The sequence below is a fragment of the Primulina huaijiensis genome, chromosome 3 (genome assembly GCF_012295235.1).
Source record: "Primulina huaijiensis isolate GDHJ02 chromosome 3, ASM1229523v2, whole genome shotgun sequence".
Lineage (NCBI taxonomy): Eukaryota > Viridiplantae > Streptophyta > Magnoliopsida > Lamiales > Gesneriaceae > Primulina > Primulina huaijiensis.
Window position 1 is genome coordinate 19,936,614 of NC_133308.1, and position 27,150 is coordinate 19,963,763.

Here is a 27,150-nt window from a genome sequence, read left to right on the forward strand (position 1 = left end):
TATTACTGTCCAGACACATACGTAAGAATAAACAAGAATTATTACCCAATATTCTATGTTTTTCTGTCAATTGTTTCTTTTCCTCTTTTCAAGTTTATAAATGGCATTGATGAGTGTAACCATATGGTAGAGAAAATTATACGCAGGTGAGAAATGAATTGGGGAATTGTACAAAATATTCAAAGGATATTGAAGAAAGGTTGAGAAGGCTAGAAGAAGAAGCGAGTTCTGTGAAGTGCAGGTTTCATTTTGGTTATTGGTTTATGTTTTGATTGGCTTTTGAACATTGATATTATTTTTATGGCTTGATACTTGAATTTTAATAGGGAGACATCGTCAGTAGTTGATCTCACAGCCAATGAACCAAGAGCTTCTGATGATGAAAGCGAAAAATATGTAGAGGTAAGATTTTCTGTTCTTTGGCCATTCTTTCCCAGTGCCATACGGCTTGAGATGTTGAGTGTAATTGCTTTTACAGGGCCTACCTCATGGCTTAATTTTTACGCACTTTTGTATTATTGTTTCTAGTAGAACATTAACAGTACTTTTTGCGTGTTTTGACGTAAATCATGGGGGCGTGTGGACTTAAGATGTAAGAAAGTGTCGAAGATCAGCTTGACTTTTTTCTTTTTCCCTGTGCCACAGGAAGGCATGATCTTGAAGCTAGAGCATGAATTAATGGAGCAGAATAATAAACTTGCTAGTTTGGCAGCCCAAATTCACAAAGTAAGAATCTTGTACAATTGAAGCAGCCATCCTATTTCTTCTGTAGCAGTTCGTACATGGTGGGTTATATCTATTTGGCGTGTGGGATACTGTAGCAAAATTAAGTTGACTTCATATTTCTTTGTTATAGAACAGCGAGTCAGTGATCAACTAATTAACCCGATATTGGCGTAGGTTTACTTGGAATCAAGTCCCAAGTTTGAATTCCATTTAGTTTGTGTATAGTAAAATTTAAACGAAGGAGCACCTCAAGGGTGGTTGACGCGCGCAGATACTATGCTCCACCAGGTGTAACTCACCGGGTGGGGCAACAACCCTTGGATTAAATCATGTGGGGTCCATGTTGATTCAAGGGCGTGCAGCATATTATCTGCAGTTGACGCGTCCAGGTTTTGGAATTTGGCCCATGGCTGACTCAGATCTGAAACCAAGTACATAGCAGCTCAAGGGTGGTTCTACAAGGACCTAAAGCAATCAAATGCCTTCATCAATGTAGTTGGCCATTGAGCAGCCATAGTCAGTTGACCTTAAATGCATAAGCAGACAACTACCTTCGCGTAATTCTCAAACAAAAAAATATTGAAATCTGGTGTCACATTGATATTGTGCAAGTTTTTTTTATTGATTATTTAAAATATTTATCCGTTGTTTAGAGATGGTATTGTTTTTTTGTTGAATCTTAATAGGATCAAATTACTAACAACAAGGAGAAGGCAAAATCAAGAATGAGGCTTCGAGGAACACAAGCGAAACTCGACTCTTTTCGTATCAAATACGAGCATGGTGTTGAAGAGATGGAGCACATGGACAAGAGGTACAGAGAAGCTTCAGAAAAGCTGAAGAAACAGTTGGGTGTATATGGTACCGAAGTGTTAAATCTCAAGAAGCAACTCTCAACTTTACAAGGGCGATCATAATCTACCCATTTATCTGCTTGTTTGATATGTAAAATAAAAGTTGAAAAAATGTCAAGTTTTAGTACTTTTGAACATTTGAATTTCATGGCCCCTTGGTAAAATTATTGGATTCTCGGTTTATTTGAAGTTATGGTTCGAAATTCAGAAACAATTTGTAAATTTTAAAAGATCTTTTTACGAAGATTATTAATGGCTTTATCTTGGATATGCTCATGCTAATTTGTGGTTCATGTTTCATTTTGTGTACATGTATATCAAATTTTTAGGTAAGATAAATTTTATACTATACCGGGTAGATTTTTTAATAAAGCATAAATTTTTGAAGTAATTTTTTTCTATTTGATTTTATATTTGTAATTTTGTTGCTTAACAATTTCTTTATGATCTACCGTTAGCTTCATTGTTGCATACACTTGATTTGCTTACTTCTCAATCATTTATAAAATATTCAATTGTGTTGTTTTTTAGTGTTTTCTCCTCGATTTGAAGGATCAGACTCATTCTAATATCCAAATGTTAGGTTTGATTAAAGAACATTTTAAAAATAAAATTTCAGCAGTTCCTTGGTTTGGTATCGATAAACGACTTGTGTGAGGTGTTCGTTGGTTCGATTTATGAAAAAATATTATTTTTTTTATATTAAAAGAATTATTTTTCATTACAAATATGAATTTAGTTAAATCATCTTACAAATATAGATATGTTAGATCGTCTTAGACTTGCCAAAAATAATATTTTCAAGATATATTAAGTCATATCTGTTTATTCACCCTTTCAACAAAAAAACCTTATTTTATGAACTAAAAGACAACAAAATTGACGGGGGCCATCGTAGCCTCAAATTAGGACTGATCACAGTGTGGTTTTACGGTTTTTTTTTAAAAAAAATTCAAACTAAATTGTCATATGCGGTCGGTTAGTATTTTAAAAAATAATCGCGGTTTTACATGTAGAATTAGTCTTACGGTTTTGAGCGGTTTCAGTTGGTTTACAGTTTTTTTAATGAAAAATATTAGAATATATATTCTAATTTATTTGAAAACAACAACAATTTAGTATCTTCAAATATGAAATATAGTTCAAATCGTACAAAGATAAAACAATAATCAAGATTCAAAACTAAGTTAATAATTTAACAACACAATACACTCAAAACAAAAATGACATTTACACTATTTTATCTTTTTTTACTTTCAAACTTCAAACAAAATATTTTAGCAAAAGAAATAAATACTCTAATAAAAGACTCATATGAAGAATAATTAAAAAGAATATAAGTTTTCTTTAGAGGAAATAATAATTCTGTAGAGAGTTGAGATATATTGAACGAAGACTTCTTTAATTGAACATGTTATTTACAAATTATTATAATCTTAGGCCAAATATTATGACAAACGGTTTAAGCGGTGCAGTTCTTGAAAAAAAATAACCGAACTGCATATGTGGTGCGGTTTATGGCTACTATTTTTAATTGCGATTTTTCTAAAATATTAAGAAAATCGGTGCGGTGTAATTCAGTTCGGGCGGTTAATAAAAAAATTTGATCATCCCTACCTCAAATTATAATGATAGTACAAAGTGACAAAAATCGAATTATAATAATATTTTAATTTTATTAATATGCTATTCATTTTTATAAATACCTCGTATCTATACAATATATATTGGTAATATTTATATACATTTAATATGTAAAAATATTAAATTTGAAATATAATTTAACTTCAACATATAGAATAAGTCGTAAAATATGGAGGATCTACGTCATCCAAGATGCTAAGGGAATCCACAACGGTGGATATAATCCCAGACATGTCATCCAAATATCTTCTCTATCTAAATATTCACCACTGCACACCATTGATTTGTGTGCCACAACAATATCCGGTTACAAATTTGTAACCGGATATTGCAATTTTTTTTAATTTTTTTAAGCCAGTGTGATTTTTACGCTGATTTGAAACGTGCACGTACAGAGCTTGGGTCTCGAGTCTCGACCCAAGCTCTTCACAAAATGCAGAACTTGAGTCGAGCTCGACCCAAGCTCTCGACCCAAGCTCTTCACAAAATGAAGAGCTTGGGTCGAGCTCTTCACAAAATGTGAAGAGCTCACACTTGGGTCGAGGTCGAGTTCGACCCAAGTGTGAAGAGCTCCACTCTTATTATTATTATTATTATTATTATTATTATTATCTTCATGCAATTTATGTATCTACCTTCATGTGTAATACTAAATACTAAATAAAAGTAATTAAAGTGATGAAATGATTTTATTTAAATGAAAATAAAATATTAATTAAAGTGACAGTGAGACCCATAAATATTTGGTTGGTGGAATATTTGATTGTGAAATATGAGATATTTGAGTAGAGAAATATTTGATTGATAATGTGTATTAAGGGGTCCACAAATATTTGAAAGAAATATCCTTCTTATTGTGGATGACCTAAGAATGAAGGACTCTGTAGGATTGAAAAAAAAATCGTAAAATGATAATAGTAATAGTAAAATCCCAAAGTGATGTTTTATGCGAAAAACATATCCTAAGATAATAATAGTAAAAAAATGTATTTTTTGTTTTTCCTTAAGAGGACAGTTTTTTAAAATCAAATTATTATAATATTTTAATTTTATTAATACATTATTCAGTCTTCTAAAACATCTAATAACATAATATTATTGGTAAAACAAGGGAGACTTACTTTTAAATCCCAACAACATTGTGTGTGTTCATTTTCTATTAGACTGAAACATTATTTACAGTTCTGATTCATACAAAAATATTTTTAACTCTCTGAGCTACAATTATTTTTCGGATGAAATGTGATATAAAACATTGAAAATATAGAGCATATATACGATATTGATGAACAAATTGTTTTATATCTGATATAAAAGATAAAATTTTGATTAATAAATTAGAACAACTATATTAATATCAATATTTTTTACACTTATTTGTGTGTTCAAATATCATATATTAACACCCAATCTGAAAGAGTTTATATTGTAATATAATATATTAATACCATATTTTTAATGTTTTGTACCAATTTACATATGAAAAAACGTGTCATTAATACAAAATTTTATTATACATGTTTGAGTACTTAGAAATCATATATTAATGTCATATCTGAAACATTCAGTACTCAAATATCATATATTAATATCGTTTTCAAGGTTTTGTATCGAATTTTTATCCAAAAAAGACATGTTATTAATATCAAATTTTATTATACATTTTTAGGTATTCAAAAATCACATATTAGTGTCATATAAAAAAAATTTATTTAAGAAATATCATATATTTGTTCCATATTTTCAATATTTGCACTGAATTTCATCCGAAAAATACAGTGTGCCCAAGAAGTGCATAAATTTTTTTGGTTAGTCAGGGGCTGCACCAAAAAAAAAAGATCTAACAGGGATTGAACACACATTTAACTATTAAGATGAAGATTTACTGATCATTTAATTGTAAAAGAATATATACAATTTTAATAAGAGTAAAATTCAATTTGATACTCGAAATATTGATAAATTAACAAATTGATACACGAATTATTGTAAATAGTTTAATTGGTACATGATCAAACTAAAAAGTTTGTACCCTTAACATAAATTGTTTTTAAGTCTAATTACTATTATTAAAATCAATTAGGTACACAATTTTATTTTCAAAGCTATATTTTTATTAATTTTAAAAATTTCATATCAGTTTACCCTTAGTATAAATTCGTGGTTTTTTTCACTTGTACTTTAAGTTAAATATAAATAAAAAATATTTATTTTATTTTTATTGGTTATTAAATATATTTTAGTAGTTTATATGATTTATTTATTGAGTGTATTTTATTGATATATAATTATAATACTTTAATATACATAGAAAAAATACCATTTCATTATATATTTACAAATATTTTGAAAATATGTTATATTTAGTATATAATTTATTAATGACTAAAATATAAATATATTTGAAAAATATTAATATACTTATTTATTATAATTTTTAAATAAATATACATTAATGTTTACACTTTTAATAATAAAAAAATTCGAAAAATAAAATGTGCATTTAGTTGAATTTATTAAAAATAATTGGACTTAAAAACAATTTTATTAAAGGCTAAAATTGACTTTTTAGATTGATCATTTATCAATTAAGTCATTTATAATAGTTCTTATACTAATTTATCAATTTATGAATAGTTTGTGCATCAAAATGAATTTACTCATTTTAACAATTAACAATATTAAACTGGGTAATATAATTTTTTTTGAAAGGAAATCTAATAATTAGTTGGTCAAATTTATTTTAAACATCCAAATCCAAACTTAAGTTTGCATTCAGTCCGTGACGAAATGTGTTTGTACTCGTTGATCTAAAAAAAAATTGTGAATGCCAAGTGCCCACATGACTTTTAATGGGTAAAAATCAATACAAAACATTGAAAATATGATACTAATATATGATATTTGAACATCAAATAGTTTAAATCTGATATAAAAGATATTTTTTTAATTTCAACACTTGCAACACAAGTTTGAGTACTCAAAAATCATATATTAGTATCAAATTTGAAACAAATGATAATCAAATATTATATATTTATAAAATATTTTCAATGTTTTGTATCAATTTTCACCCGATAAAAGACAAATATGTCATTAATATCAATAATTGCTTGTTATGATCAATCATTTACAACTTGACCAAAAGCTATAGTTGTTAGTTAAGGTGCAACTTTATTTCTTTATACTTGTGGCAACACAACGGTCATTTACTTGAGTGCTAATGGGTCGGGTTGTTAGTCTAATGAGTAGGGGGATGTGCGTGTTTATATGTTGGTGCTATATCATGTCTCTCAGAGATTAGTTTTACCTTTTCTCTGCTACCTACCATGTTCTCAGCAGAGACAATATTACCCGTTAAGATCTGTCGCTATTCTTTTACGGCTCACTTAGCCAATTAGATCAAGTGGCACAATGTCAGCAGCTTTACGCACGAAAATTTCCCAAGAAATCACTCATCTCAATACTACTATCACTAATGAAAGCTTAACTCAACAACTCTATATATGTTTGGGTACTAAAAATATATTATTACCATATCTAAAACAATTTTTATGCAGATATCATATATTAGTATCATGTTTTCAAAATTTTATACCATTTTAATCCGAAAATAAACGTATGAATCCAGAGAATTTTAAAATATTTTTTTGGATAAAAAAGTACAAACATATATTTTTCGGGAAATTGGCCTTCAGTCCCCAGCCGTCGTTTTTTTTTTGTTCAGTCTCTGGGTACTTTTTTAGTACCACATTTCCACATGAAGTGTACCACATTTTGTATGACATAGTACCACAATTTTGTGAGTAGAAAATGAACCTACAAAAATATTTTGATTGAAAATTTTTCACTAACTTCCACTGTATTTTTTCACACAAAAACAAAATACAAAGTTATGTTAGATTTGGAAGCTTTCTGAAAAAAAAAAATGTAATAAGAAGATTGGGCAAAAAGTGGGCCTCAGAATTTGTCTTGGCGCGGCGACTCGATGCTGATTCAAGTATGTGAAGACAATCTCCCACCCAAACTNTGTTTTTAATAATTTTTAGGTAAATAAATATAAATATAAGATAAACTATTACGAATTTATATAAAAAATAATAATTTTTAGGGGTTATTATTTTATAGAAAATTTATAATTAATTCAGTGTAAATTGTTTTTTGGATATTTGAAAAATTAGAATACCAAAGAAAGTAGGGTAGATGGATAAAATCTGGGAAAATAATAAGATATTAAATCGGGCCCCAAGTTCGGGCCCATGGCCCATCCTTTTATAGGAACGCAGCTTCTCCTCTCATGCAATTCTCGCTCAACTTCACATTCGCGTTGGAGATTTTGCTGAAACCCTAGCCTCCCGCTTCATATCTCCGTTTCCATTCGTTCTCCGCCGTATCTCCTCCGCAATTCCCTCTCTCTGCCAAATTCTCCAGCTCTACTATCGATTCTGTATGGTGGGATTCGTGTTCGGGCTTTAGAATTTCGTTTTTCGGTTGAAGGGTAGGCGTGGGGATATCGGGGTCCTATAAGCGTGCGTGTGGCTTCCGTTTTGTCGTTACCTAGATCACTTCTTGCTTCGTTTGAGGGGGGTTGCCGGGGCTCCAGCCTCGGCGGGTGTTGAGGCCCCACCTTTACGGCATCATTCGATTCGTAGAATGGTTTTAATTTCATTTTTTGATTTGTTTTCTTGTGTATAATTCAAGAAAAGAACAGTTAGATCGTAGATCGGTGACGAAATGCCTGACCTTGCTTGTTGCGTGGACGCTGCCGTTCCTCCTCCACCTCTCTACGGTGTACCCAGCTGGGACAGCACTCTCCCGGCAACTCCACCTTCCGACAATGCCGTATCCGCCGTCTCCTCCTGGTCATCCGCCCATTCGGCGTTGCTTTACCGTATTGATGGGTGGGGCGCGCCTTACTTCACCGTCAACACCAATGGAAATGTTTCTGTTCACCCTCATGGTGTTAAGACTCTGGTGCACCGAGAAATCGATCTTCTCAAGGTCGTGAAGAAGGCTTCCAAACCGAAAACATCTGGCGGACTCGGGCTTCAGCTTCCTCTTATTATTCGTTTCCCTGACGTGCTGAAGAATCGCCTTGAGTCTCTGCAGGCTTCTTTTGATCTCGCTATCCAGTCGCAGCAGTATGGCGCCCATTACCAGGGCGCTTATCCAGTGAAATGCAATCAAGACAAGTTTGTGGTTGATGACATTGTAAAATTTGGGTCAGGCTTCCGCTTTGGACTGGAAGCGGGGTCCAAACCGGAGCTTCTCTTAGCCATGAGCAGTCTCTGTAATGGAAGCCCAGAAGCGCTTTTGGTGTGCAATGGATTCAAGGATGTAGAATACATATCTCTTGCTCTTGCGGCCACAAAGCTACATTTGAATGCTGTCATTGTGCTTGAGCTAGAGGAAGAGCTAGATGTCGTTATTGATATCAGCAGGAAACTCGGTGTTCGGCCTGTGATTGGACTTCGTGCAAAACTCCGAACCAAGCATTCCGGCCATTTTGGTTCTACCTCGGGTGAGACAGGAAAATTTGGGCTTACGACAATCCAAATTCTCCGAGTTGTTAAGAAATTGCAGCAGTTTGAGATGCTGGATTGTTTGCAGCTGCTGCATTTCCATATTGGATCTCAGATTCCTTCTACATTTTTGCTTGCTGATGCTGTTCACGAGGCTGCTCAGATTTACTGTGAGCTGGTTCGCCTTGGAGCTTGTATGAAAGTCATTGACATAGGCGGAGGCCTGGGAATCGATTATGATGGCTCAAAGTCTCAAGATTCAGATATTTCTGTTAGTTACAGCCTTCAAGAATATGCTTCAGCTGTTGTTCAGGGGGTCGGATTCATCTGTGACCGCAAGGGAGTTAAACATCCCATTATTTGCAGTGAAAGCGGACGTGCAATTGTTTCTCAGCACTCGATTTTAGTGTTCGAAGCAGTTTCAACAAGTCACCATGATTCTCCACAGATATCTTCTGTCGAGCTTCAAATTTTTGTGGAGAATTTGACCAATGATGCTCTTATTGATTACCGGAATTTATTCGAGGCATCAGCTCATGGCGAGTATCATAGTTGCTTACTCTACGCAGAGCAGCTGAAACAGAAGTGTGTTGAACAATTCAAGCAAGGTTCTTTAGATATGGAACAGCTAGCATCAGTTGATGGCCTCTGTGAATTCGTGTCCAAGGCAATCAGGGTGTCTGACCCTGTTCAGATTTATAACGTGAACCTATCAATTTTCAACTCACTTCCTGATTTTTGGGGAATTGGCCAATTGTTTCCGATTATTCCGATCCACAGGCTCGACGAGAGGCCTACGGTGAGGGGGATTTTATCGGACTTGACCTGCGACAGTGATGGAAAAATCAACAAGTTCATCGGTGGCGAGTCCAGTCTACCTCTGCATGAATTAGAAGGCAACAGAGGTTTGAATGGAAATGGTGGGGCATACTACTTGGGAATGTTCTTAGGTGGGGCTTATGAGGAGGCATTGGAGGGCGTTCACAACCTGTTCGGTGGCCCGAGTGTAGTGCGTATCTCTCAGAGCGATGGCCCACACAGGTTCGCGGTGACGCGTGCCATGCCTGGGCCATCTTGCGGAGACGTGCTACTGTTGATGCAGCATGAGCCCAAGATCATGTTCGAGACCCTCAAGCAACGTGCCGAGGAATTCACAGTTGATGATAGCAGCTGTGCAGCTCTTGTAAATGGCATTGGTTCTTGTTTCAGTAACATGCCGTACCTCACGTCTACATCTTCTTGCAGCATTACTGCTAAAAATGGCACACTCTTATAGCAATAATGAGACGTATGCTCCGGACGGCGACTCAGTTGCTGCCGAGGACGAGCAGTGGTCTTATTTCATGGCTTAAGGTAATAATATTTAGTGGTTCTAAGTTTTATGGTTGAGGTTCATCTGTCTGTTTTTTCGAAAAATTTCGGTTTCGACTGTGTTATTTCATCCCAGACGTCGGATGGAGAGACTTAGATGTTAGGAGGATTTGGAGTGTCAAAGATTATGTTGTAGAAGTACAATCAATGAGCTTCAAGTTGTGTAAATTAAGTGCTCACAAGTTTTTGTATGCTGGTGATGAGAATGATCCTCGATCATTTCTTTTTGTGCTTTAGAAATGTTGATCCTTTTATCTACAGTATAGACACGAAAGATTACAGTAAATCGATATAATTTTAAATAAAATAAAATAAAATAAAATGTTAAAATTTCAGATTGTTTTTAAACAATGTGAGGTTCATCTTTCAAAACGATCTTGCTTCGTTTATTTTTGGAGTCCAAATAAACCCGATAAAAACAAGTCTGTTCCAAATGGTACACAAGACAAGGAATCAAAGTCTCCAATAAAAGAGCTAGATAATGCCAATATTTTTCTCGATATATAATATAATTGTATAAAACTATTCATATTTATAATATCGAGACTTTTGTGTTTTCAAGAGTATGAAATTTTTAGTTTAAAATATATTGTTTTTATGTATTATTTTATCGTAAAAATTTCTATGAGACCGTCTCATTAATTAATTTTGTTAAGCAAATGTTTTATCCAATCAGATCCATAAAAAATATTTTTTTTATGTTATCAGAAATATATTTTTTTTATCATAGATAATCATCTCATTTATATAGATAAAATACTGTCTCATATGAAACATATTCGTATATTTTTTTATTTTATGACTTTATATGAGTAAAATTTTTATTAAAAATAAAATACATATTTTTTTTACGTTTCAACTCTTAGGCACAAAAACTCTTCTGCATCGTTCACATAACCATTTTATGAGATGAACTCTAGTCTGACCCAACTCATGAAAATATTATTTTTTATACCAAAACATTATTTTTCATGGTATGTATGAATCAAGTTGATTCGTCTCACGGATATAGACCCATTTGATAAAATATGAAGAATAACACAATTTAAAAATAAGATGTTTTTTTTTATAGTTTATCTATATATGATTAAAAAAATAAAATATTAAAATTTTAGCTGATGACATTAGTGATGACAATGGGTCGGTTTTGAGTAGGATTTTATATCGTTCGTCTGCATCCCCATTGGATATTAAATTTCATCTTCATCTCCATACCTGTCAGAGGATTGTATATCCATATCCTACCCAAATATCATATTATCACATGTAAATATATTTTCTCACATTTGAATTATTTCGAACAAACTATGGATATTTACTAAATTGTTGAGAACAATAAGAAAAAATATAAAAATTATCAAATTAAACATTATATAAAAAATAAAAAAATATTAGAAACAATTTATCATAACATCATTATTCAAGAAAAAACATCAACTCTATATTAATAATTTTTCTTCATTTCATCCAATTAATATCATTCATCAAAACATATCAGAATCAACTCTATATTAATTTGGTATTCGGGTCGGGTATGCGTATGATTATTTAAGATCCGCATCCATCCTCTAACCTAAAAATATTCATACCCGATTAGTTATTTATTTAATTGGATAAAAAATCATCTCTATATCCTTCTCCATTCGGGTCGAATATTTGATTTTCCGTCGGATTCGGAAGAAATTTGTTGCATTTGATTTTTTTTTAAAGTAAATCAAAATTTTACAATATATGGAATTTTTTTTCAAGAGTGATTTTATTAAATAGTAAATTAAATAGATAGAGTGATATGTCATTAACATTTTTTTATTAACATGAGATGTGACACTTACTTATCTTGCGTATTATAATTTTATATTTAATAATATATGTGTTTGCATAGAAAATTGTTGAGCGTGTTAGACACGTGATCGTGTCAAATGTGAAATGATCTGGCTTCTATTATCAAACGTTGTGTAATGCCCGAAGTAAATATTACAACTATAAAATAGTATTGATGGTATTTTTGTAAATAAGTTGAAAAATATTCAATTTATTTTGATGACATTTTCGTAAATAAGTTGAAAAATAATGAATTAATTTTAAGAACAAAATGGTAATTAGTGACATATCTTGCTCATATGAAGTTCAAATGATTTGAGACTTGGATATAACATAGAAAACTCAAAGATATAGAATTTTTATGTTTTGAGTTTTGAAAAATGTGATCGTTTGACTGATCCAAAGGGATATACCGATGTTAAAATGTTAAATATTATATATTATATTATATTATTTTATTAATATAATATAATATAATATAATTTAAAAAATTTTAAAAAAATAAATAAATAAAGGATTGAGTCGGTGGAATTCATATTTCAATTCCACCAAACTCAGTAGAAGGCATAGAAACAGACGAGAAGTGAGAGAAAAGAGTTGATACGATTTTTGATTTTTTTTTTGATCGTGCTACTTATCGGTTTATCCAATCGACGAAGCGACTTCAGTTCTGGGATCGTTGACACAAGGTCTTCGATTTGAGGTACAAATTTTATAGTTTTGGTGATGTTTGAAATTCGTCGATTTTTGGAATAAATCCGATAAATTGTTAAATCATACAGAAGTTGAAGATTGTTGAATGGTGTATGATTTTAACGAAGTAAAGAAGATTATAGTGGTGTTATTTTGAATTATTATCCATTTATTATAATTAGGGATTTTTAATCGTTGGACTGAGATTGGAGAGTTGTTTGTTAGTTGTTATTAATGTTGATTATATATTCGGAGTCTACGAAGTATAGGCTACACGTTGATATAAAGTTTTCGTAATTTGACGGATGTTGTAAAATAGCCTATTATTTAATGTTAAATTAATTAGTGTGTATTTGATGGTAGTATTGTGAATTAAATACACTAGAATATTAAATTGATGAACGATAAGAATTTATAATCGAGTTTTATATGTTGTTGAATTAATTATTGTTGGGCTATTTGATGTTGTATATTGAGGATGTTATGATTGTATTGACACGGTGATAATGATCTGATAATTGTTGTTGAATTATTTAGATACAACACAAGCCTCGAGATCAAAGAAATAGCCAGATTATATATATACTCGATTATCAGGTACGTGTTGACGTACGAGCATATGTTGTTATTGTTTAGTATTGATGAATACTATTGTGTTAACAATGATAAATCACTGATATTGGGTGATTTGATATTATATATGTTGTTGTTTATTATCGTTGATATTGTTGGCTGTCGTTTGTTGGGAGACGTCACGTTGATGTTGTTCGTTCGACGATATTGCTGTCGCCGGTGTTGGGGTGCGACGTATCGTCGATGTTATTCGTTCAACGATATTGTTGTCGCCAGAGTAGGGGTGCGACGTATCGTTGATGTTATTCGTTCGACGATATTGCTGTCGCCGGTGTTGGGGTGCGACGTATCGTCGATGTTGTTGTTGCAGTAGTATGGGAGTGATGACGTTGATATCGTTGGTGGTTGGATTGTCCAGAGACAGCAAAGGGAGTATTTCTGTTATCATTCCAGTTATATTTTATATTGTTGATAATATAACTGTTATGTATTACGATGATGATTGTTGTGTATGCTCACCCTTTGGGGGCTGTTTCTGTTGGACAGGTTACAGGACTCTGCTGTGAGACAGGATAGTAGTGAAGGGCTAGGTGTGTCTAGTCAAACAGTCCTGTAGTTGATAGTAGATAGAAACAATATAGTTATTGTCTTACTTGAGTTGTATGTGTGTATGTATTATACTGTTTCTGCTGCATTGACGTAGATAGTGTGATGATTGCACTATTTTGTCGTATATGCATTATATTATTACGTCGTTGAAAAGAAAAAATTTATGCATATGACGTCACATGTTGTATGATTACGTGGCGAGGTTTGGGGCGCCACACGTTGTGTGTTTCGATTTGACCGTTTGTTATAATTCTCTCGATATGACTTCAAAGATAAAAATTTGGTTGAGGAATATGATGAAAGTTACAGAAAAAATCCATGAACGATATCAAATTTAATTATATTCTTGTGAGCAATATTTTTACAAGAAAATTGGAGAAATAACATTAACTGAAGAAATAATGTTAATAGAAATTGAAATAAGCAAACGAATAATTGAGAGAATTTGCAAAGCGAATGAATAATTTTCCCAACAAATCGTGGGTAGTCACAATATCATTTAACAACATTTATTGATATTTCATTGCTTCATCAACCAACCCTCATTTTATCACTAATATGAGCTAATAAAAATCAATAAATCTTGAAAATACGCCCTCAAGATTTAGTAACAACAGAAAACTCCATTATCAACTATTTTTATTTATAAACAAGGGCTTCACCAACATTTACAAGTGAGTTTTGCAGATAATGACTTATAAGCATATTCCCCACAGCCTTACAAACTTTCTTCACATACCATCAATTTATAAAAAAAAAACAAAACGAGAAAAAAACTAATTAAAGTTGTTGCACAAGCTACGTTATATAATATTGACCAACCATAAAACATTTCATCTTCTCTTAATAATTCAGTTTCACGAATTTTCTTCCTCTTGCACTACCATGCTAAACCATCTCTGAACTCTTTCAAAAGCTCTATTGTTTCTTTTCTCACGTTCTTCTCTAACAACATATTGATATAAGTGGGTTTACATCATTTCGTAGTCTCCATGTTCACTTCTTCCAAGGGATCTTGTGTCTCCGGCTGTCGATCTTCCATCTGAGCCGGCGCTTAAATTAAATATTCCAACTGTGACTCTACTTCTTCATTACCTTCACATTCTTTCTTATATATTATTTCAGTTCCATCGATATCCGATAACTCTTAAGATTGCAATTCATTCACCAGATGCTGCAATGTGACTTTCCACGTGAAATTTGCAGCTACTTATTTAGTGAACATCATCGACCTCCTCAATAATAGGTCGAACTATAGGTCTAGGAGAGACCATGGTTGTGGTTTGAGGACCTTTTCAACTGCTTCCTTTATTTTCTGAGTGTCTGTGTACACTGCCTTTGATTGTCCATTCACTTTGTAGTTACTAAATTTTATAGGACCAAATGCACCATCATAATATCTAGCGTTCACAACATTCAACTTGATTGATATGGCAGGGAATCAGTCTGCATCACTTATATATCACCTCTCTCCACATCAACAATAACTGCTACATGGATGATTTCACATAGTGATTGATATGAATCCAATATCTCCATAAAAAAGCGTGGAAGCTAGCACTAGAATTAATCAAGAAGAAAGCTGATAAAGAGGATTGAGATCCCACAATGATTTTCGCTAGTAAGACTCCCAAAGTCTTTGTAAACTCTCCAGTAAAAACTGTAACATATATTTTTATATTAATCATTTCTTTCACGCTCTTCACAACTTCTGAAGGACTTTGCAAGGAAGAATATTAATACTAGATCCATTATCTGTCAATACTTTGGACACCACCTTCTCATTAACATGTGTCGTGAATTAAATTAGTTCGACATGTTTAGTCATCTCACTGGTATGTTTCTTAATAATTACTCTTTTCTTTTAATCTATAAGAACTCCTGCACAATCTTTCATAAGTCATTAAGGCCTCTATATTAATTCCATTCTCTATAGAAACATTAGATTCACACATCTTTTTACGTTTAAATTTGTTAGGGAGCATCAAAGATCCAATAGCACAGTCAAATGAGACAAGAATCTTCCCCACTCTGAAAGTAGCTTTTTTGACCATACCGTTATATTCCTCTGATAGCAAGTAATCATCCTCAGTCACCTTTCTATCAAACTTCTTCCTATCTTCTAATGATTTTTCAACCTTCATCCTATGTTCAACACCCCTTTCTCTCAACAGTCTTTGCTTTTGTGTTCAAGAAAGAGGCATTGGAAACTTCGGATGTTCCATGCATTGTCACTGTCCATTAGGTATTGTCGTGGAAGGCACTACAAAAAGAGGCACTTTCAAATACTTTTGATCATTAACCAGAGGTAGTTTTCTCAAAGACACCTTTTCAAATGCCTACTGGTCAACCATTCTTCCTTGATTCATAGGTTCAGTAGAAGAACTCTCGCCAAAGTATTGGTTCATCGGCCTTTAGGCCATGGATCTTCCATCATACCTAACATTCTCCCATGTCTCAAATGTTTTCCTTCTAGGGTAGGATTGATGATCTTTCCTCGGGAAACTTTCTATTTTTGCCTCTCTCACCTCAAAAATCATCTTGCTGGGCACCCAAAATTTCTTAATAATTTCCCTTGACCTGGCATAAACGTTCTCAACTGTATCTTCCCTCCTTTCACTTATCAAAGCCCGTAGATAAACGTTATTCACATTCACATTGGCTGCTAAAGGAAAATGATCTTCATCCACAATATTTGTTTCTTTCTTCTAAGGGAATTTTAGGATTCCCTTATTGATCATCTCTTGTATTACATTCTTAAAATCCCATCTAGCATTAGTGTTATGGTTGAAGAAACTATGATACTTACAGTAGTCTCTTCCCTTCACTTCCTCTCTGGTTGATAACTTGTGATTTGAGGGAAATGTTATGAACTTTTCCTTCATCAAGTAATCAAAAATCTCTTCTGTCTTTGATGTATCAAATGTATATGGTACTTGAACTGAGAAAGTATTTTTCTTGGAAGATTCTTCATTCTTGCGTTTTAGTAAAGAAACTGTGTGCGATCCAGAGTTTACCACTTCTGCTAAAGTGACTTCCTGAAGTAAGAGCCCGTAATGAACTTCTTTTTATGATTTTCCTCACATGATATAGCTCCTTATACTCTGACACCTTGACTGCTAATTCGTAAAAATCAAGAAACTTCATCCCTTGAAACTTCTTTCTTATCTCAAAATTGAGCCTTCCCTAAGCCATTTTCACAAAATCATATTCGAGAAGAAACACTATGCACCTACTCCTCATTTTCTTGAATCAACATAAGAAATCATCCACAGATTCACCCGACTTTTGGATTACCCTTGGCAATTCCGCTATGCTAATTTTTGGAATTGTTCTAAAAAATTTAGTATGGAATTGGCGTTTCATGTCATGCCAAGTCATAATGGAATTCTTGGACAACATTACATACGAGGTGAAATAAGTGCTATTTAAGGAATTGGGGAACAATCTTAGCTTGTAGTGGACAAAGTTATCCAAGTTTGCTATTTCACTACGTTGGATTGTAAACCTTGCCACATGTTCTACGATAGACTAGTCATCATCCCCTGAGTACAAATTGAATTTGGAATGAGATATCTTTGTGGTTAAGGATTATCGATAAACAACATCAGGGTATGGTTTTTGAAACCCTGATCGGTTGATTGACCTCACCTTGGACTATACAACTCTTGAATAACATCACGTACAGTTTCAAGTTCTAAGACTCGAGTCTGTCTTAATGGGTGTGGAGGATAGCTTGCCTCCCGAGTGTTATTATCTGAATTTGGCACTAAATACCCACGAATTCACCCATCATCATACATCCTGGATGCATATTAAGAGCAGTCATAACAAGCACATTACCATCCACTTGTTTACAATTACTGTGGTTTTGGTGCCTCAGCCACGATTCATCTTCCCTTTTGAGCGGAGGAGTATATTTTTCTTCCCCAACAAGCACAAGAATCGGTGATTCCTCCAAGCGGTAGTTTCCACCTGCTTGAGAAAGTCCCAACCCCTGGCCTTGGTCCACACACGACTTAGTTTAAGTCTCTTTAAGTTTACCGTCTTCCGGCGACTTGTTATTCTCCTTCGAAGATTTTCTCAATTCTTTCATTTCTGCCATAAAGTCCAACATGATATCAGTAAAAGTGTTGGTCATTTCTTTGATATCACCATAGATATTTTTCTCCATGGACAACATAATATTTGATGAAACTTCTTCACCACCAGAATATGCAATTCCTTCTTTCACAACCTCTTCTTCAAACTTGTGTACAAGTTGTTCGACGGATCTTATACCAACTTCAGTCTCTTCCCCTTGTGAACGATGGTCCTTTCCCTAGGATTGAGGAACCGCTTCATGCTTATCAGTAATCTTTGGAGGCATGAATCCCATCGGGCATGCCAAAATTTGTCTGCATAGAAAATTGTGTGATGTGCCAGGTACGTGATCGTGCCAAATATGAAATGATTTGACTTCTATTATCAAATGTTATGTGTCTCGATTCGATCATTTGTTATAATTCTCCCGGTATGACTTCAAAGCTGAGAATTTGGTTGCTGAATATGGTGAAAATTACAGAAGAAATACATGAACAACGTAAAATTTAGTTATGTATGAATTTGAATAACTTTTTTACAAAAAAATTGAAAAAATAACATGAAAATGAAGAAATTATATTAATGGAAATTTAAATAAGCGAACAAATAATTGAGAGAATTTGCAGAGCTTTGCTATAACCTTTTGCTGATGAGTTTGTGAGAGCATCTTCTGTTCATTCTTTATGCTTTTTGTTCCATTCTTTCCAGCGGTTCTGGCCACCTTCCACGTTTATCGATTATGAATCGTGGGTCAACTCCGTCGATCCTACAAACAACTGAATCCTTAATGGGCTTTGACAATTGATGGACTTTTAGACAATTTGGTTGCAACAATATGTAAGTGTCAAATATATAAATACAGAGAATGTGATTTAAATATTTAATAACTCTCCCTTCTTGAAAACTAACGCGTCTCTCTTACTCCCTTTATATTTTATTAAAATCCAATGTAGTTACCCTTCTCCATTTATAATACATCCACTCTTCTTTTTAACGATACTGATATTTTTAATTATTTAGAGATATATATTATCAAAATTATTTTTATTTAAAGGTAACTAATAAATTAGAACTTTTCTACATACCTTTTATATATAAATAAATGCCTATATTTGTAGATTATTTGTTTAATTATTTTTAAATTTAAGTTGTTATATATTCTTATTTAATAATAATTCATATAAATTTTATCAGTTTAATTTTTAAATATAATAAAATTATGTTTATAAAACATAAATCTTAACATACATAAAATATAAAATATTTATTATCGTCTATTTTAGTGGTTTGATACCATACACTTGTTTCTGTTTTTTATTAAAAAAAACAAAAAAAAAACCAAAAATAAAAACAAAACAAAATCTAACTAGGTAGAAATTGATTTCTTTTTTTATTGGTCTTTGTATTTGAAATTAAATTAAGTTAGAAATTAATATATTTATATTACAGACAAAAATCGGATCATAAATAAATATGAAAATTTAGTTCACTCAAATTGGTTGAATACGTCCGATGTCAACAATCTCATATACACTAAACTAAAGCGCCGATTTTCACTTCTTGTCAAACTATTAAGCTTAAATAATTTGTTCTTTAAGCAATATTTAAATGATTTGGGGATCACATAGAATTATAATTGCGATATAGGTAATTTATATTCATCTCCCCGTAATTAATATATTTTACACTTATCTCCATTACATTATTACATATTTAAAATAAACACTCATAAAGAAGTAAATATCAAATACACCAAGTACTGATAAGTGAATACAAAACAACCATTTCAAAAGTATACATGTCCGTGAAAGTATTTTTACGGGTGTCCACCCCATGTGTATATATGATCTAATGGTCAATATTTGTCCATTTCACAGGGAGCGATTGAATGCGGTTTCCAAATGACATAATACTCTATTCAAATTTACATGAACATCAGGTTCTAAGCCTGAGAAGACCGAAGAAAACTCAGGGAAAAAGCTCATCAAAACTTACCAGAAAGGTGGAAAAATCAGTCGTGACACTCGTTCGGTGAATTTATATGCAAAGCCAGCTGTAACTTCTGAAACCGTAAAACTATTGCTACAATCCATTATAAAATAGACACCATACTGTTTTTCCAGCTAAACGATCTTCTGCTCATGCGTGGAGGCGTGAAGCTAAGTCCAAACATCTCCTTGTGTGCTTGCCCATGCTGCGAGAAGCCAATCAGCTTCGCAATGATGGCAGCACTCTTGGTGATACGGTTCATATTTTCAGTGTCACTCCATAAGAGGCGAACCAGTTGCAACCTCCTTTGTTTTGATTTCACACTGATGCCCCATTCATTGTACATCCTCGTTCTTTCGTCTTCTGTCCACCTTTTATGCATAAGCCTGCTCAGCATCTCTCTTTCATGTCGAAGAGCTTTCTTGCTGTCATGTCATTCCGAGAAAAGTAGGTGAATAAAGTTGAAAATCAAAAGTTCAAATAAAGAATTTGAAGAGTGAATCCCAGAGAAATTCAACATGTCACACGTGTTGATGAAATTTCTGCCTATTAAACCTTTTGACCAAACTTAAAACTGTCTAGCAACTTTAAGATCTTATATACATACCCTGATTTGATTCCCACACCTTATTCCTGTCAACTCCAGGTAAGTTTCATGTTTCCAAAGTATTTTAAATACTGGGAGTCTGAATTAAGTTCACCCATGCAGAATCATGTCTATGAAAAGCATAACAAGAATTTTCTGTTAAGAAGTAGACTGCGGATGAGAGTTTTATTGATTATACCTTGATGCTAGTGTCAGAGTTCGATTATCATGAACTGCTGAATCACCCCGAGAAAAAGTCTCCCTGAGGAAGGATAGTCTCCTATGCTCTACCTCCATGTAAATGGAATCTGTGAAATCGTCTTTAATAAGGAGGATGAAGTATGTCCTATGGACTAATGACACATTGCAAGCCTGCCATAGTTCAATAATCAATTTCTGCAGCTTCTCAAATTTCAAGGACCGATCTTGCACTGGGTCGAAGGCAGCATCCCTGGCATTCGTTTCAGCTCTTTTTCCTATCTCTTCAACCTAAGAACATCAAAACATGTTAAAAATCATCGCAACAGCTCTTCTTGCACATGTTACTGACTACATGCTAAGATAAAGACCTCACATTAATTATAGGTGTAATTCTAGCGAAATGAGAATTAGAATAGAGAATAGGACCACTCTCACCCTCACCTGATCCATGGATTGATTTTCATACTGAAGCTTCGCCATCTCCTTGAGTCCAGCAACAAACGAACCAAGAGTGGGAATGTCCTCATCCCCTTGGGCGTTCTTACCATTTGTTTCATCTATGAAACTACCAGAGTCTGAGGATAGAGAATCATTTCTGGACGATGCCTCATTATTTACACCATAAATAACAGGAGGAATTTTCCAGTGCTTTCTTTGGAAGACACTTTCTGGTCTTCTGGTGAAGGTTTTCTCCAACACTGTTGGTGGTGTGCTTTCACTTTGTTCAGGCATCTCGAAGTCTGGTGAACCAACCGTTAAGTTAGCTCTACTACTTCTGCTTGGTGTCATTTTTAATCCTTCAGAACCAGTCATACTGGTTGATGTGGCCCCAGGAGAAGATGACTCGGGGTAAGGCACGACCAGGGAATCAATGGTCTTCTGCAAATCTTGAAATTTCTGCTCAAGTAAACCAAAAGAATGGCCGCTTTCTAAGTCACTAATTCTGGTGGATAATGCTCCTGCGGTCTCCTGTGCAATGCTCTCGTACCTAAGCTGCCACGCATTCGGTGATCTTTCTCTATTTTCACCATTTGACCCATCTTGTTCAGATTCAGCCATCTCGATACATCCAACTTCCTTACACATGTCATCAGAATATTCTCCAATCGCTGTCATAGATTCATCTATTCCTTTACTTGAATCAGATACGACATCAGATAAAGAATGATCCTCACTGCTTTCTGAAAGTAGTGGATCTGACATCCCATTACATTCAAACTCTCCATCAACAGATAGAATTCCAACGAGCTTTTGTGAAACCTTATTGTTTTCGACAACTCGTAGTAATTCCTCAATCCGAGAATGAGCAAGATCTCGTTCCTTCTTCAGCTCTTTATTCTCTTTCTCCAACTGCAAATATTGACAGAGGCGATCCATATTAACTTCAAATAAATAAGCAATAGGAATTTGAAAAAAAAAACTGATTAAATTAATAGCTGTGTAAATTTAACAGTTGGTAGTAGCATCTCTCGGTAAACATTATTGAGAAGAAATTAGTGCCATATACTCTTTCACAAGACCCATGCAGATATGTATTCTCGTGCTTGTGTGGATATGTACATCACACAGAAAACTTTTATACCCTTAATAACTGGTGAAACCATTTTAGAGCACATTAATTTTATATTGAAACTGGACATAGATGATAATTCTGAGCAAAGATCAATTATGTCCAGGTAGCATTTGCTGAACTCTATTTAAACGAAATGCTTTCTAGTTAAGTAAAATATTTTCAGAAAAATGTTAAAAAGAGAGCAGTGAAGGGTGAAATATCATGTAAACGAATCATAACCTTTTCAATTTGCACGTCTTTCTTTCTTAACAATGCTGCATGATCACAAGTTGATCCTGGACTTCTTAACTCGCTCTCCAGCCTAGCTACTTCTTTCTGAAGTTGTTTCACTAAAGCCTTATCAGACATCACAACATTGACCTGTGCGTTAGTTGATACTTCCTTTGCACAGGTTGCAAATAAAAGGGTATTTCTTGATTGCTCAACATGGCTTCTGGCAGGGGTCAAGGTGCAAACTATAGCAGTTCTCGCATTGCCTCCCAGGGCAGGCTGCAGAATCCGTGTAAGCTTTGAATCTCTGTAATTGACATGTCTATGCCTTCCTTTGCTGCATGAAGTCATATAATTCAAAAGTTGAAATGAAAAAATATCTGACTCACAGATGATGGATGAGCAAACGATACGGTTCGTTTGTTGATTAGGATTTTAATGAGGACATGAATAATGGTGAGAGAGAGAGAGAGAGAGAGAGAGAGAGAGAGAGAGAGAGAGAGTCCCAGTAAATTTAAAAAGGAACTGTGTCCAGTTCGGTGTCATGAACGAGCGACCAGATTTAATTTTCGGCATACCAAATCATAACGAAGCTTAAAATACCAAATTGGGAATTTAAGATATTAGGGTGAGTGATCAACCTCAGCTTCCGGATTACAGTCCCTAGAGTCAGTAAACTACGATTTATATGACAGCCTTCTTTCAGTCTTTGCCCAACTGATAATGCTTGAGATGCGCGCTCACTGCCTGCCAGGTCAACAAAATTCTGCGGGCAAAGATTGAATAAACAACCATCTGAATAAATAGCCGTCAAAATACTTGCACATTTATTATCACCATCAGAAAAAAAAAGAGGAATCCATATGAAAAATCAATGTCACTCTACCACACTAGCAACAAGGGTTGTTGAGTTGCCTTTCCCTAAAAATTCACGAGCAGAACTTTCAATTGTCTGGAAATAAAGATAATGACAACAAACGATGGTACTTAAATATTTTCCACAAAAATTACACCAAAAATTGCTAGGGGGAAAGAAAGGTGAGCTAACCAGTCTAAGAATTTGATGGGATCTAGAGCTTGTTTCATTTAATGAGGTCTCTCCAACCTGTCTTTGCGCTGCGGAAGTTCAAGAAAAATGTAAAATACAACTTGATATTCTCAGAAATATAATACTTGGAAACTAAACCAATAATCAGATGCAAAATGTCTTACCTTCGCAGATGGATAGCAACTCCTTGAGGTGATTCCAATCCTTTAAAGTTTCTTCAGTGAGTTTTTCTATTACAGTTCCCTTCTACAGAAGGGAGAATATAATTTAAAGAAACATATATGCATGTATTTACAAGATTACAATACAAAACTTACCTCTGGATCATCAAGTATCCTTAATGGAGTATTATCCGTGCTTAGGAGGTCTCTAACAACTTCGTTATATATCTCCATTGCAGCAAACTTTAGAACAAATGCTCTTTCTTCGTGCTGGAAGGACACGGAGGGGGGAAAAAGAAGAAAGTGCCATTTTTAAGAAAAGGTCGCAAACAAGATTCCTTTAAATAGGAAAGGAAAAACTGCACTAATGAAGAAATATTTTATTCACCAATTCTCTGAGATGAGCATTATAGAGTTAGAACTTGCATACCTTAAGTATATAATCATAAATATCAGCTACCGTATACTCGGTAATACCATTCATTGTATATGTCTTCCCGCTGCTTGTCTGACCATATGCGAAAATCGTTGCTGAAATGAAAAGGTCCAAAAGATTATGAAAAATTGTCGCAGCCATAGATTTTTCATACTGCACACAACTTTATTACAATATTTATCTGGATGAAGGAAGTTATAATCAACAAACATCAAACAAAGTCATCTAGTATCATACTTACAGTTAATACCACCAACCACGGAAAGAGCAATATCTTTTGTTCCTTCTTCATACACCTCCCTGGTAGTGCAGTCACCCCTAAATACTCTATCTGCCATCATAAACACAGACACAATACAGGAAGAAGAAAGATGGTTGCATTATAATTCCTCAGCTGTCGTGATTTGCAAACACAAACAAGGTAACAAAATCGATAATGAAGTCACACGGCAGGCTACTTAAAAAGCTTGTGATTTGTACAGAATATTTCACTCAAGCTGCAACTTCTAGGATGAATCTGACATAACATTTCGGGCATTAAAACTCAAATGACTTGTTATAACCTAAAATGGAACCTATATTCTGCCAAGGATTCTGTTGCATCCCCTTCAGAAATAGTATGAAATACAAACAGAAATTGCATAAAAATGAGAGAAACTGGATGAATAACTTTCGGTTCTTTTTCAAAGTACCTGATGCTGAAAGATTGAGAGATATTACTGCATATTTGTTTCATGATAAAAACTGGAAAAGATGATCAAATCCAGATGTAATATGACAAAAAATGCACTACTTACCAAGTGAGTAAGCTGTAGGAAGTCCAGACCGCTCCTGTAGGCTGTTCCGGTACAAAATAGTGGTCGCGTTGATGCATTCCCAATCCACAACTTCATTTCGTGCAATCTCCTTCTCGTTCAAAGGCCTTAATCTCACCAACACAAGAATCTTCTCATCACTTCCGTTCCCCATGCCTTGCAGCTTCTCCCAATTCAATAAATCTTCTGCAACAATCGCCCCCATATTTACCTCGACCCTTTTAATCCTAGAATCCACTCCAATCTCACCAAATATGAATAAACATAACTAAATCTCGCCCAAAAAATCCCAACAAGAGAAATCGATGCAAAACTACTCAGGGCCAGTCTTGTCAGATGAAAAAGTCAAAGACAGTTGGCATTGTTGCAAATTAAGTCGTTGGACTTGCAATAGGAATAAAAGACTCCAGCATTCTAATGCATGAATATCTGCAGAAAGGATAGAGCAAGAGAGATAATTAAAGAAAACTTAAGAAGTCATTAACAAACAATTGAGATTGGTAAAAAGGTTAGTTGTCAGCGGTTGGTTGTGATTAAACATTTTGCTTAATGGCTGACCTAAAGCATTTTCTTCCAACAGAAATCTCAATTACATTTTGGATAGAGTAAAAAATCTCACAATTTGTTTACTTTCCTTAACGGGGACCCAACTATGCTTCGACTCCAAGTAATAATTTTGTCCAAAATGGCCGGCCAAACTTGAATAGTGGACCCCCATTATGCACACCACACGCCCACTTCGTACAAAACATAGAATATTTGTTATTTTATTGGGAGAGTGAAACAGACAATGAATTTTACCTTAGGAATCATGTTTTGGCCCTGAACTGAGACTTGAGATTAGGATCTAAATAGAATGGTGAAGAGGAAGCTTTGCCCCTGCAAAATACAACGGTTAATATTTCATCAGAAGAGAAAATATCAAATTGCCTTAAACCACACGATGCATGAATAAATGCTGGATCTGATAATGGTATCACCAAATTAACACCCAATTAACGGTAACAAAATAAATTGAATAAGATTCAATTTAACCAGGAAACATACCATTGAATAACGGGAGAAAATCACGCGGTAAAATTAAATCTGCATCTGTTCAGTCCGCAAATCACTCAAAATATTCAGGTACGCTTCAGCTATCACCCTTAATTAGCCTATATGAAAAAAAGTCTCCTCTTCCAGGAAGCGTGAACTGTACTACATAATAATAAAATAATAACGTAAGTTTTTTCAGGTGAATATGCTTTACGCGTCCAGTAAAGTGAATATAATACTACCTTTTTCTAGAAAACAATTACATGAGACAACTCAAAGCAAAAGGAAAACCAAAAGTCATTATCAATTGCTCCTAAATCAATAGCTAACAGCTAGTCTTCTCTGTAATCACAATTTTAAGAGTCCTCCACCAACGAAGACTAATCTGAAGAGTACAAATCAGTGAAATGTTATCCATGATCACGCAGAATCTAGCAGGAAACAGTTCGAAAAACAATGCCAATGAGCAATGACCGATAACAGAAGAAGAAATCGCTCCTAAAAACAACAGTTGACAGCAATAACAATTTCACGAGTACTCCACCAAATCAGAAGAAAATGTTAACCAACCTCGATCTCCGAGCGAAAAATCCAACGCAGATGCAATGGAAGACGAACTCGCGAAGAAGAAATCGCCGTGAAATTCCTCTTCACATCTCGAACTCACTCTCGAATGCAAACAGATTGCCGAAGTCGGTTGGGAAATGTGACGGTGGAGTGTGTTGAATGACGGTTTAAGCCCTGGCCTTTTCAGAAGTGGTCTGACATGCTACACGTGAGCGACGTGGGTGTTTTGGGTATATTAAAGTTTATTAAATGAAGGCGTATAATTCGGACGATAGGATCTCTACTGCCAAAATCACTTTACCGTTAGATCAAATTGGGACCATCGGCCCCTATTACCATTTGTTTCTCGTCATTAAGGATTTGAGCCCATTTCCATTTAAGAATAGGTCCATTGGAAAAGAAAGAATATAGGGAATTAAGTCTAATTCGAGCTAAGTCGACATCGAGAAGTCGAATTTTAGCTCCATGTTTAAGAAGGTATTTGATTAAATTTATTTTATACAATTTATTAGTTATTTTAAAAATTTATATATCGAAAAATTCAATGATGGTTCGACGTTTGTCCGAAGTTACAGCGGACCCTATTACTATTTGTAGTAAAAAAAAAAAACAAGAAAAGATAAAAATATATTG

General features: G+C 34.0%; 2 protein-coding genes and 1 pseudogene across 5 annotated transcripts in view; 2 read left to right on the forward strand and 1 right to left on the reverse strand.

Annotated features, from left to right (window-relative positions):
* LOC140973609 (kinesin-like protein KIN-7O) overlaps positions 1 to 1,871 on the forward strand; it is a 34,361-nt gene extending 32,490 nt beyond the window's left edge. For 2 of the 4 annotated variants that reach the window (XM_073436552.1, XM_073436554.1), the window contains exons 29-32: positions 147 to 241; positions 324 to 402; positions 646 to 726; positions 1,413 to 1,871. In XM_073436552.1, coding sequence (XP_073292653.1) covers positions 147 to 241; positions 324 to 402; positions 646 to 726; positions 1,413 to 1,643 — 486 coding nt within the window. In that variant the 3' untranslated portion in view covers positions 1,644 to 1,871. Of the gene's footprint in view, positions 1 to 146; positions 242 to 323; positions 403 to 645; positions 727 to 1,412 lie in introns of those variants that run through there. The other 2 variants (XM_073436553.1, XR_012174663.1) reach the window with 2 other exon arrangements.
* A 5,674-nt stretch (positions 1,872 to 7,545) lies between these two features.
* Positions 7,546 to 10,221, forward strand: LOC140973610 (arginine decarboxylase-like; annotated as a pseudogene).
* Positions 10,222 to 19,907: 9,686 nt separating this feature from the next.
* LOC140973611 (kinesin-like protein KIN-7F) lies at positions 19,908 to 26,680 on the reverse strand. The gene is made up of 15 exons (XM_073436557.1): positions 26,521 to 26,680; positions 25,963 to 26,112; positions 25,717 to 25,794; positions 24,898 to 25,344; positions 24,342 to 24,431; positions 24,095 to 24,195; positions 23,821 to 23,934; positions 23,668 to 23,749; positions 23,504 to 23,571; positions 23,342 to 23,407; positions 23,097 to 23,221; positions 22,465 to 22,792; positions 21,114 to 22,022; positions 20,671 to 20,960; positions 19,908 to 20,310 (listed from the first exon to the last, which is right to left on the reverse strand). Exons 4-15 carry the CDS (start codon positions 25,118 to 25,120, stop codon positions 19,989 to 19,991), a joined length of 2,718 nt encoding a protein of 905 aa, XP_073292658.1. The 5' UTR covers positions 25,121 to 25,344; positions 25,717 to 25,794; positions 25,963 to 26,112; positions 26,521 to 26,680; the 3' UTR covers positions 19,908 to 19,988.
* Between the last annotated feature and the right edge of the window lie 470 nt (positions 26,681 to 27,150).

Coding starts and splice junctions, on each gene's coding strand:
- LOC140973611 (XM_073436557.1), bottom strand. CDS start 25,120: ATGGGGGCGATTGTTGCAGAAGATTTATTGAATTGGGAGAAGCTGCAA. Junction 24,196..24,341: donor CGTGGTTGGTGGTATTAACT/GTAAGTATGATA, acceptor TTTTCATTTCAG/CAACGATTTTCGCATATGGT. Junction 23,572..23,667: donor GTTGCTATCCATCTGCGAAG/GTAAGACATTTT, acceptor GAACTTCCGCAG/CGCAAAGACAGGTTGGAGAG.